A 13464-nucleotide genomic window follows, 5' to 3' on the forward strand; every position below is an offset into this window, starting at 1 on the left:
CAACCTTTATAAGGAGTGGACCTTTGGAGCATGGACAAAGGTGAGTAGCCAATAGCAACACCCCCTGATGCCTAAAAATAAACATCTAGAGTGGATACAAATATGGGTGATCCAATAACACCCTTTTATGTCTAAGAAAATACATCTAGAGTGTAGATAAGTATGGTTGGCCTAAGAGTGAATCTAGGATAGACTCTGATATTGTTTTAGAATTTGAGTATAGGTCTAATATAACCTCCAAAAGCTACCTCATTTTCTGCTTCCAAGTCATTTACGCAAAACCAAAGAGACAACCATGAGTCACATTGGCTTGTCCTTCCTCTTCCTCATTTCTTTAGCACTTCTCTCTATTGCTAGAGGCCAAGAAAGGGCACCTCATGCTTGATGTGCTTTCTTTAATCACATCAAAATCTCAGCTTAGAACAAAGCATAAATACTCTTTCACTTTGCCCAAATTCCTAAAAAATCGTTTCCTTAACTATATATATATGTATCTCACTCTCTTATTTCTTAGCACTAGTTCTATCTCCCGTTGTTTATGGTTAACAATGTAACTACGATTGTGATAGAGATTGATATCAAATTTGGATGTTTTCACAATTATCATAGACACATGTTTCCAATTTCTTACTAACTACTGAAAATAATAAGATAAATTCAATGTGAAGCAACATCAGATACAAAATAGCAAGTCTATCACAGATACTAACTACTGAAAATAATAAGATAAATTCAATTGTGATTGAACTCTGCATTCGAAAACTTGATAGCCACATGTAATAGGTGATGAAATTGGATATTCCATCTTCGTTCAATGATTTCGAACACACAAGTGTGTGTGCTTATTGATTTAGTCAATGATTTCAATGCTTTTAATGATTTTAATCATTTTCATTTGTCATCTGACTTTGGTGGCTTTGTGAGACTCACGCATAAAATTTGAGAGAATGAAATGAGTGATGGATTTTGCGGTACTCATTTGCAGATCATGGTTAGGATTAGAGGATTAGGGCGTGCCTTAGGTCAGGTCACTGGCAGAGGTGTGGGCAGAGGAGATCGTGATGATTCCAATGATGCTCCGCAGCGTTGACGGCCTACAACATCCACACGAAGGCAGCGAGTCGCTGTGACTGCGGATCACGTCGATGAGCCAGTCATCCCTGCGCCAGATGTTCAGGATGACCTGATGGAGGCACCAGCTACTGTGGAGGACATTCCTGCGGACATTCTTGTGGACGCAGGCGCAAAGGCGGTTGAGGATCAGCCTCAGGGATTTCCAGGTGGTCCGAGCGACCCATCCGTGTTGACAGCGTATGCGGATCACGTTGCTTGCAGCGTATGGACGGGAGAGGTATTTATACTATTTATTTTTAGTTACTTGTAAATTATACTATTAGTTTTCCTTTAAATGATAATTTTAACGAATTTTGCGTTCCTTTTATACTTCAATTCAGGAGTGTCCTGAATTGAAGTTATCCTCTCATGGGAGGAAGGTCCACAGTTTAGGCAGGCCTGTCCCTGCCATTGAGGGACTTATTGCTGGTACAGGACTAAGTCCTCTGATCGCGTGTTCGGTAGACACCGGCGATCGGGGACTTTTGTCCGCGTTTGTGGAGCGGTGGCACCGGGAGATGTCTAGTTTCCATCTCCCGGTGGGAGAGCTCACCATCACATTGGACGACGTCTCCTCTCTTCTCCATCTTCCCGTTATAGGCGACTTACACGCATTTGAGCCCTTGCACGTGGATGATGCGGTTCAGATGCTGGTGGACTTGTTGATGATGTCTCCAGAGTCTGCTAGGGCTGAGATAGTCCAGTGTCGCGGACCGTACGTACGCCTGCAATGGGTACGTGATATATATTAGAGTCGATGCCAGGCAGGTCATTGGACAGCTGCGACTCGTGCATATCTTCTTCACCTACTGGGTTGCACTCTGTTTGCTAACAAGAGTGCAACCAATGTCCATGTTGTATACTTGGAGGCCCTTCGTGACCTCAGTATGACAGAGAGGTACGCTTGGGGAGTGGCTGCTTTGGTTCATATGTACGACCAGCCGAACGATGCATCCATGAGCCACAGTCAATAGCTTGGCGGTTACATCACACTGCTGCAGGTAACAAATATGTTTTTCATTCATTCAGGCTAAACAATGTTCAACTTTAAATTTTGTTACACTTTCATTATTAATGTTTATAATTTGAATGTTACATCTGTAGTGCTGGATTTACGAGCACTTTCCCTCGGTTGCGGAGTCTACCGCTGATCAGGACTACGACGAGGCTTCTCCGCGTGCGTGCAGGTGGATTGCGACAAAGAAGATCGTGAAGAGGATTCCGGATTTCGGATGTCTGTTGGATCCCGTATGAGGAGCATCGGGAGGTTCGGGACTTCCACGTCAGATCATGCTATTCCGGTCTCTTGCGCTGGGGGCCTGTTGCTGTTTATTACCGACCGGAGAGGGTCGTGCGGCAGTTTGGTTACACGCAGACCATTCCTGCTCCTCCTGTCGATTCATGGGTCTCGTATGATGATATACACGACAGGTGGATGCACTACGAGGATCATATCGTACTTGCAGGTGAGGTGTGCGTTGTGGCAGGGGCGTGTTCCAATGACTACATCGACTGGTTCTTCCGCATCTCCCATCCTTTCATGACACCAGGCCACGCATTAGATCCTCTGCCTCATGGTCACGCCCCACAGCCCCGAGTCGTCCCTTAGGCCCCGCAGATGGATATCCTTTGCGTGCCCGAGCCAGGAGCATCGTCGACATCTGCGGAGGAGCCCAGACATGCAATGGTAAGTAATACTAATAATTTACATCATTTACCTCAATATTTGCATAATAATTTGTGTAATTAGTTTGTTTTGTATGTAACAGGATGTTTGTGATGACATTGCTGAGAGGTTGGAGCGTCATTTGAGTCTAGGGGTGGTCACGCCTGGCTCATCGACACATTAGGTGATCGAAGAATGTCTTAGATTGGCTAGAAGTGTGACACAGGACCATCTAGTATACGTTAGGTGTAGACGCAGGCGGCGCACTGATCAGACGTAGTTTATGTACATATTTTACATTGATATTCCTTGTATATACAGATATTGTATATGAACTCATTTCATGAGTATTGTTGGTTTTATTTATTTTCATTACTAATGTTAGTTTTATTTATTTAGATTGTGTATTCCATTTGTGTCTATATACACGCGTGTTATTAAAATTGTCTAGTTAACTTAGTTTACCAACTAATAAAAAATAATTTAAAATATAACTTTAAATATAATTGAAATAAAGAAGTTGAAAAGGGTGTAAAAAAAAATAATTAACCAAAAAATGGACATCATTCGTTATCTAAGATCTTATATAACGTACTAATAATTTTAAATTCTCTTATAATTACAATTTTCCCACTTATACTAATGATCACGTAAAAAAATGTATTATAAAGTAGTTAGTATTTTAATTTTTTATATAATACTAATTATTTTTTTTATATTCTTTATAATATTAATAATGATATGATTAATTCTTTATAATATTATCTTTTATGTATTTATTGATTTTTATTAATATGTATAAAATAACCTTAAATAATAATTATAATGGAACTGAGTAAGTATTTTAATATTATCTTCTAAACAAATTTATTCTAAAAAAATATATTAAAAATTTAATTATTTATAATAAACCAATATTTATAAATATATTATAATTAATAAAATAAAAAATAGATTTAATTATATTATAAATAAATATGCTGTATTTTAAAGTATATTATAATTATTTTTCCTCTTACGGATCAAGGATCAAGTTGATCCGTAAGAGATTTCCTGATCAACTTGATCTGTAAGTTGATCCGTAAGAGACTTATCAACTTACGGATCAAGTTGATCCGAAAAAAGAAAACTAAGCAAGAACAATTTTACCATTTTTTAAAAATGTTAGATGCACCTAGCAACACTCCTCACTAAACTGAAACAAATGCAGTTTCTCTCTTAGGAGACCCTTCATTCACATGTTCGAGGCAAAGCGCTCTCTCACTCCAAAAAAACTCTCTAAATTACAAAATCTCTACAAATCCTCTCAACCGAAACCCTAATTCTAAAGTCCTAGATTTTACTTTTTTCCCCCTCAATCGAATCGATTTTCCCCTTCCGAAAACCCTAATTCGTTCCTCGCTCTGGAAGATGGACATCGAGCAGAAGCAATCGGAGCTCATCGACCACTTCGTCAAGCGAGCCTCCGCGGCCTCCGACGCCGCCGCACTCGCGTCCGTCCTCGTCGAAGCCACTTCTCACCCTTCTCTCTTCGCTTTCTCCGAGATTCTCGCTCTCCCCAATCTTCAGGTTCCTCTTTTGTCACTCTCTCGACGTTTCATTCATTTTCCCCCTAATTTTGTTTTATTTTTCTGATTTCTCTTTCAGTTTGTCGCTGTTATTTTTTGTTTAATTTTTTGTATGGATTTTTCTTTTCATGTAAGAGCGCTGGTTTATTATTGTACAGGGAAGCCAAAAAGTAATAGTGTTTTCATCGGTTTATGTTTTTTTTTCATAAAATTATTTTACTGCGTTTCCTGTAGTTATGAATGATCCTAGTAGTGTATTTTGGGTAATGTAAAAAAATGATGGTGATTTATTTATGGTGGTTATTTTTTTTAAATTATATCTTGTTAATTATTTGTTTTGTTAAGGCGTTTTCGGCAGCAAAATAAAATTTTGAGGGAATATGAAAGTTTCTAATTTCGACTCGTGATTTCTTCTTGCAGCTTGAAGCTACTGAGAATTCTGCTTATCTTGATATGCTTCGGTTGTTTGCACATGGAACATGGAGTGATTACAAGAGTAAGCATATGGATTTGCCTTCTTTTTTTTTTAATTTGTTCTCCCTGCATTTTTTCTGGTGGGTATTTTTGTCTATTAAGATCATGAGATAGAAAGTTGTAATCTTTGTAAGAACGGTAACATGGAAGAGGATGTACATGTATAATGAACCATGAAGTAATGAAGTCTACTTCCTTTATTTTTCAATCAATTTATGACTCTTGTTTTTCCTTTTAAAGTATGCCCCCCTCACTTTAGATAAGCTAAATCTTAAGTCTTAAGGTTTTAAATTGTGGTTGTGGTTGTGGTTACCGTTTTGCTGTGATCCAAGATGCTGCAAACTAATGTGGCCACGATTACTATTGTGGAGATCCCATAAACCTGTTGTGTCTGAAATCACAATCACAGTACTGTTTTTTTTTTTTTTGAAATCTTGACATCCTTTATGCATCTCATTGCTATCGTCAACATGAAGGAATGTATGTACATGTGGACTTAGAAAGGTATGCATGCCTGCATAGAGGCGTATTTTGCAGTTTGTGATTGCTAACAATTATATTATATATACCGCTAATTTTGAACCCCACTAAGTGCATATTGTGATATGTGAAGCCTTTCACATATTCACCTCACATTGATTGCCTACTTTGTAATTAGTAGTATCATTAGGGAAGTTTGTAAAGTTATCCACATTTCATGATTTGTTATCTTTGCTTTGTGAGTCTGTGTAGGTTAATAGAAATAACATAATGCTGTTTATTAAAAAGTTTGTGGTATCCAGGTAATGCTGACCGTCTTCCACAATTGATATCTGATCAGATCCTCAAGCTTAAGCAACTTACAGTTCTTACACTGGCTGAGACATACAAGGTATTACTTCTTAATTAATGCAGAGTTATTGCCTATCTTCTTTTGGTATTTTTGCTTGACTTGATGGTTGTGGGTTATTACTGATCCATTTTAATTTTTAATCTGAATAACTTGCTTATTTTTTATTGGTACAAGTTTGTTATAATTGGAAGTTGATTTCTATTTCTTAGGTGTGTTTCAATCACTTGTTTTAGTTTGGGATTTTGGGTGAGAGATGAATTCCTTCTGCTAAAGGATGGTACAAAGACCTGAATTGAGATACCTATAACCTTGCTAAATATTTTTGTTTTTTTTTTTTTCCCTTAGAAAGGGGAAAAATACATGTTGTTTGGGATTAGATTATGTTTTGACTTTGTTTTGGTTTCCACCTGTGGTTGTTTCATGAAATCTTCAATTTGTAGAGACATTGGGCAGCCCTGCAGCATTCTTGTTAATATTCTTTCTGTTCCTTGTTGTTTTTGATCTTGCTTTGTGCCCACCTTTATGTTCCTTCATTCATATCTCTTTGATAATATTTGTTTGAGAAAAGGGGAGATATTCCCGTGAGAGTTGCACATCAGGTTAAGGTCTCCTGGGTTTGGCATAATTTGCTTGTGGCACCATCATATTTTTAATTTAAGTATTGTGTTTGCTATTTAAAAGCAGCCTGTGTTTTTATTCCTTAGTAATTATCATGGTACTTGATAAATTTTCACTTGGTGCCTTCATACCTTAATTTATATATTCTATTTGTTTAACTAGTAGCAGCCCCTTTCTTGGCCAGTTGTTTTAGTATTATGCCTCTGCTTTGATACATTTTGCAATGCTTGTATCTTCAATGGTGCCTCTTTGTCCCTAGATCTATTATGTGATTAAGTTTTGTTCATGATCTCCATATGGCGTTTTGCCCATGGTTGTTTAAAGCTTTAACTCTTTCTTGAATATATGTAGGATAATTTCATCCAATTCAACACTTTAATAAATAGTATTTTATACTTTTGTAGAATATAACTGGTTTGTTTGTTCTTTTTTGCTGTTTTGAGTGTCCTTATCTTTTGACATTGGCAATCATTTTTTTACAAAATCAATTATTTTTCAGGTACTACCCTATGACCAACTGATGCAGGAGTTAGATGTGACAAATGTTCGTGAGCTTGAAGATTTTCTAATTAATGAATGCATGTATGCGGTAGGCATCATTCATTCCCTTCCTGAGTGTTTAATGCATTTACTGCTCAAAATGTACATTTACACCATCATTATCACTGTTATGATTATTGTTATTGCTATAAAAGAACTCATTGGAAGAGAAGGAAGAGGCGAGCAATAACATCAAATCTAACATTACTCCTGATAACAGACATGTTTTCTAACTTTTCTTGCTCTCATCAGGGAATAGTTCGAGGAAAGTTGGATCAGTTGCGGCGATGCTTTGAGGTCCTAGCTCATTGTCATCTGTTACTTTATTTAATTATGTTTTTGACCCATTTCTAGTTTTGCATTACCTGATCTTTGAGAGTTATTTCAGGTTCAATTTGCAGCTGGTAGGGACTTGAGGCCTGATCAACTGGGGAATATGATACAGACTCTCTCTAGCTGGTAATTTATCTTTTTTCAAGTAGGGGCTTGACTCTTTGTAGTCATATGTCTGTTATTATTTAGTAAATCAATTACCAAAGCCTGTAAAAAATTGTGAAATTTCTATGTTTGATGGTAAACATGGTAGTGATACTGGACAACTGGAATATCACTGTAACTTGCTTCAATACTTAAAAGTTTTGAATTGTTGTACTATGACCACTTTAGAAAAATACCCTAGTCTGTTTAGCATCCAATCTCCATTGAAATTGCTTTAAACTTCATATTGTAACTTGTTGCATTTTTGTATTTTATATATAGTTTTTATTCTTAAATTTGTGTTTGGAAATTCTGTTTCTCTTGTTTCTATGGTTCAGAATGTCTCCAATTGGTATTGGTATTATTTTTATACAAAGTGCTAACTTTTGGGATGTGATTACTCTTCAAAATACTAAAATTTAATTCATGACTGGGAAACATAGGTTGACTACATCAGAAAATCTGCTTGTTTCAATTCAAGAGAAGATAAAGTGGGCTGATGCTATGAGTGAAATTGACAAGAAGCACAGGAAGGAAGTGGAAGAGAAGGTAGAAGAAGTAAAGAAGTCCATTTTCAAGGTGGGTTGGATTTGTTTTTATACCTTTCTTTTTCACCACATTTTTTTTCTTAAATACATATGAGAAAGTATCTGATAAAAAATGTTTGCATCTAATTTCATTCTTCTGAATGTGTTGAAATTTTCATTTATCCTTTCGTGTATCTATGCATGTTTTGGGATTGGTGTGTTCGATTATCTGGTGAATGTATACTGCAAGCTGGAACTCTCATCCCAACACTGTTTTCTAATTTAAAGTGAATATTATGCAAATTGCCAACACTATTCTACTGGAGGTTATTATGAAAGAGGAAAACAAGAATTATAGTAGAAAAAATAGTTCCCATTTCTCTGTATTAAGACTTAAACTTTAACGTCCATTGTGTTGCACAAAGATGAATTGTTTCTTGTCATGCATTAAATTCGAATATAGACTGTTTACCTCTGAATCTGTGGTTTGTCTGATAATTTTCCTTGGTATCCCTTTATCTCTATTTGACTATCCTTCTGCTCCTTTATCTAGTCTACCCTCTTTATTATCGTGCTTCTATGGGTTTTATTCCCACGTGCTTAAACCTAAGATGAGACCCTACCATTTTTTCAAATCCTATCTTGTCTCTAATGATTGTATTTCTAATCTTATGTAACTGCTTATCCATTGAACATTTTAAGTTTTTAGCCATATATAAGCTGCTGTGTGCTGCATTTAACTGAAAGGTTATCATATGTGAGGATTTGGAGTGGTATCAGATAGAAGTATCTGCCTTAATTATATACACACATAATTGCCTGCTGTTCTTTATGGTTGGAATATATTGGTCGACGTGTCTTACTTACTTCGTGGCAGAAGTTACACACTGTAAGCAGGCCGACATCGACTTCAGAGGCCATGAGGAGATCTGCTCTGAATCTGGTGGAGTGATGGATTATGAAGAAGATCGAAGCCGTCCAAAGAGGTAATTTGAGAAAACTTACTCTTAACAGTCAAGTATTTGATCAATTGGCTTAGTCAAGTTTTTGGTTCTTGAGTCTTGACTGGTCCATCTTCAGTGGATAAATATAGGTTTTACTTGGATTTTGCTGTCACTTTTGTATAACTTCCTATGGCCTTAGTGGCCACATACTTTATTTGTTGTAAGATAATTCAATTTTTCTGCCTTTTGATGCTGACGTTGTTTGGCATATCTTATTATCAATGGGAACTGAGATTAGATATGACATTAAAAAATCTTATTTCAAGCTAGAATATGATTGGCTTGTGCTTGGAAAATTTGCAGGAGGCGGCATCCAATTTCTTGAAGATTGTAGTAGATAAAGGAGCTCATTGGAGATGGGTTCTTTAGTTGCTTGCCTGACTTTTATTCATGGCATCAGCTTTGGCAGACAAGTATATCTCATCGATATTACCCTTGTCTGTCACACCACAAAGCGACATAGGAACAGGGGAAAAAGAGAGGGGGGGGGGCTGTTAATTTAGGAATTTGATAGTGTTTCTTGAACCATTATTAATCGTCTACTGAGTTGGCAAGAACAAGCTGAGATGGTGGTGCGGCTATTTATTTTGGGTTGCTGAATATACTGTTTTGTTTTGTATTATGCTATATATGTGCTGCCTCAATTTCATTGCTATACTTTGTATTCCAAAAATTATGTTAGATATGTATTTCAAGGAAAAATATTGTGACCGCAGTTCCCGACATGAAAAATTCAAATTTAATTTTTGAATGTGAAACAATTGTGACAAATTACCATTAACTCTCCTTTCTTAACTAACGTGCTTGTACATGTGGCATATGGCTGACCTACGTGGCACTCCATATGCTAATTGGTTGCCACGTAATGAATTAGTTTGTTAGTATTAATAGTTTTTTTTTTTTAGCTAACCATATTGTTACTTTCCAAATTATACCTCATCTTCGTCATGCATTCCTCTGCTACCGCTTCCACTACCTCATAGCTTTGCTGTAAGCAACCCCCGTCTCTTAACAACACCTCTCAACTCAGTACCAAACCAAAACAAACCCTTTACGCAACATAACAATATTAGATCCCTCCTTTTCTCTTTCGATCTCTTGGATTTTCTTTCTCCTCTTATTAACCTCCACAACATGGCCATGACGTCACCAAGGACAATAAATATTATTCATTAGATTAATCCATCTTAGTAGGTTATACCATATATATGCCTTACACCAGATTAAGATTATATTCTTGAACTCTTTCTCTAGCCACATACCATGGTTCATTGATGCTAATCACCACTCTCCACTGCCATAGGTGATTCTTGGTGGTGTATGATATTGGAACAATTTCTTTTTGCCTCTTCCTCTCTTATGCCTCAACGTATGAATTCACAAGCTTGTTTCAATTGTCATAAGCATTGATTGAAAAACATGCGTTAGATGAGGAACTCGTGTTAGCATGTCATCAATGTCATTGTGTTTGAGAAACCTTTCCTTTGTCATTGATGTATGGCCATCACACAACTATCACCTTCGTTCTCCCTCTCATGCGTGTTATTAGAGTCGTTAGAGATCACATCGAGCGTTGTCTAAAACTTATGATGCCTTCCATATAGCTTTGTTGCAACACTAGCATAAATCTACGTTATTGGTCCCTCTAACAACACAGATCTCGAACTCAAATTAAACATGTGTTTATGCTTTTAGAGACCAAACCCTCATGATAGAGGTGGGAGGTGCGTCAGAGAAGGTAGGAGGAGGTGGGAATGGCGGTTAAGGGAAAGGGTAAAATGGTGTTTGTTGGCATCAGGAATATCGCCAACAAGGAGGGAAACCAAGAAAAGAAGGGGAAAAGAGTCATTGATTGTGTTGACAAATAATGGCTAAAATTTTTTCTAGAATAAGGTTGGAGGAATCTAGTGTGACAAGACCTATAATAGTCAAATTAGTCTAATGGTTAAAATAATTGTCCACAATGGACCACTTATAAGGTGGTCCAACGTAGACATATAACTAATTCCTCAATCACATATATGCTTCAGAACAAAAATAAAATGTATCTTGACATATAATCAATTCCTCAATGTAGACTTATTAGGTACATGCATGACTCGTGAGCTCTCGAGACATAATCTAGAAGGAACAAAATAAAAAACAAGGTCATCCATGAAAGAGAAGAAAGAGGTAAAAGTAACTTCCAACAAAGTGGTAGTAAGCCCCCACAAAACAATCCAACTGCACATGCATAACTGATAATTGATAATTCAAACACAAACATGACAGAGTCAACCTACATGCATATGGAATCATCCAAAATGAGTGTGGTTTTGGATTTTGAACCTGCATCTTTTATATCCACAACAAAGGCAACCAATCACAATTTTGGGAGACAGAGTCAAATAGAGTACCCATTACTTAGTCTGAAGTATTGAATTAAGAATTTAAACAACAAAACAAAAACATCTTATCATCATTCCTTAAAAACTCAAAGTTCCTAAACAAAAATAACAATGAAGTAAGCTTCCCCTTCTTCCCACGTTCTTGCCCTTGAAACCTCACCTTGGTCTCACTACTCTTCACATCACAATGTTCGGTGTCCTTGAAGTGGTGAACCTCATCTCCTCTATCTTCTTCTCTTCAAACAATCACGCCAAATAAAACCCCTTTGACAACGAGTGCTCGTCGCGAAGATAAAAAACCCTAACGAAGCGGATGAGTAAAAATAAGACGCACAAAGGAAAATGTATCCTATGCAATAATAACGGTGGACCTAAGTTCGAATATCAAACTTAGAAGACTAGTTGTGTTCCCAAATAATCAATTTAGCAACAATTAGGCAAATTGAGTTTTATCAAATTAAGAAAGATTGTTTTTGATCAATTTACTCTTTAACGAAAAGAAGAATTAAAACAAAAGAACTTTGTGAGAAACATTTATAATGAAAAGCCAAGGATTATGAATCTGCACATATCCTTTTTCTCCAATTTAATTTCAATAAAATTAATTAAATCAATCACTACTATTCCCTTAATTCAATTACTAGCCTTTGATTTAACACTAATAAGGCTCCTTATCCTAAATCAAAATTCAATTGATCATAAAACAATATTAATTTAGGTTAATGAATAAATTCTTAATTCTCGTGGACCTATCTAGTTAATATACTAGAAATTACCCGATATGTTTGATCATGCATGTTGGTGCAAAATGTTTTTCTAGGTCAATTAATCACACAAAATGATCACGACTATGTAATCAATTCAGTTTAGATTTATTTGATTGAAACATAACAATTAGAATGAGAAAATAAATTTAATTGAATAACATTGAGGTATTTATTGAAATAAAAAAAAGGGTACAAAAGGTATGACTACATCATAATCCTAGACCAGAAGGAACTGGCCACTCATGGTCTTGAAAAAGCTAGAAATCATAAAGGAAGACATGAAAACAACACAAGAGGAAGAAATATTAACAAGAAACGACACCTGTTGCAATCTCCACGCTCCTTCATAGCCACAAGTTCTCTCACAATGCTATTTTCCCTTGGAAAACCCAAAAATTATGCTTCAAAGGAAGAAGATGAGGGTTTATGTTGTAAACCCCGCCATTCACAGGACAAATTTTAAGTGACATCAACGTCTCGCGGACCACAGTCGTGGTGAAGTGACCACGATTGTGGTGAACTTCTCAGAGAAATTCCATGCTTGGCCATGGTAAATAGTATGTGGCCATCTTCATAAAATTGGTAAAAATCAGCATGTGGTTATGGCCAACCCAATATGGTTGCAGTGATGAACACAATCATAGTCAAGTCAAAATGACCATGGTGAAGACCACAACCACTCTTAAGTCAATATGGGCATGGTCAGGTGCTAACATCTTTGGTTAGTATATTTTATAACATACAAGTAGATGAACAGTCTTGATTTCCTAATAATTTGTAAAGTAAATTTAGTGTCTTAATTTTTAAAATGTTACAATTAAATCTATTTATCACTTTTCTTCAATTCATTATTTATATTCACAATTTTTTAAAATACAAATTAAATCAATTAAGATGTTTTAAATGTAATTTCATTTAAAACTAATATTTTAACTTGTGCATTTAACAAAATAAATACATATTTATTTTTATATAATTAATATCTCAATAAGTGTAATGCACAACCAAATGTTTATTTTCCAAGTTATATTCTAATTAAAATTGTAATATTATTTTTTTTTTGATAAAAATTGCAATATTATTTTTCAACATATAAATTATATTTTAGATTTATAACAAAAAATTGATATTATGATATACTATTATTTTTAACTATTGATGCTTTTTTTAAATGAGCTTAAATATGTTGGAGATCCCTCAAATATATTCAAATTTCGCAATTGATCCATGAAATTTTTTTGCTTCTTGTTGGGTCCAAGAAACTTCAAATGTTTTGTAGGAGATCTTTGCCGTTAGTCTCCGTAAAAAAATGTGATGATGTGTCCGTTAATTGGACATGTTAGTGATACACATGTGGAGCCATGTCAGAGGTATCAATAACATGGTGTGCCACTTGAATTTTTTATTTTTATATTTAATTTTAAAAAACTTGCTTGCAGCCATTTTTTTTCCCTTCATTCTTCCTCTCTTCTCTTCTTTTCCCGTTCTTCC

General features: G+C 35.7%; 1 protein-coding gene across 3 annotated transcripts; it reads left to right on the plus strand.

The window, feature by feature from the left end:
* Nucleotides 1-3970: 3970 nt before the first annotated feature.
* Nucleotides 3971-9593, plus strand: LOC114388617 (COP9 signalosome complex subunit 7-like). 3 transcript variants are annotated; one of them, XM_028349195.1, is made up of 9 exons: nt 3971-4346; nt 4763-4843; nt 5604-5692; nt 6771-6860; nt 7064-7108; nt 7200-7270; nt 7732-7867; nt 8696-8801; nt 9123-9593. In XM_028349195.1, the coding sequence occupies exons 1-8, from the start codon at nt 4190-4192 to the stop codon at nt 8765-8767; spliced, it is 741 nt and encodes a 246-aa protein (XP_028204996.1). In that variant the 5' UTR covers nt 3971-4189; the 3' UTR covers nt 8768-8801; nt 9123-9593. The 3 variants fall into 3 exon arrangements, with proteins under 3 accessions (XP_028204996.1, XP_028204995.1, XP_028204994.1); XM_028349194.1 differs by having other exon boundaries at nt 3973-4346; nt 8693-8801; XM_028349193.1 differs by having other exon boundaries at nt 3973-4346; nt 8713-8801.
* Nucleotides 9594-13464: the final 3871 nt, after the last annotated feature.

Source organism: Glycine soja, chromosome 15 (assembly GCF_004193775.1).
Source record: "Glycine soja cultivar W05 chromosome 15, ASM419377v2, whole genome shotgun sequence".
In the NCBI taxonomy this organism is placed as follows: domain Eukaryota; kingdom Viridiplantae; phylum Streptophyta; class Magnoliopsida; order Fabales; family Fabaceae; genus Glycine; species Glycine soja.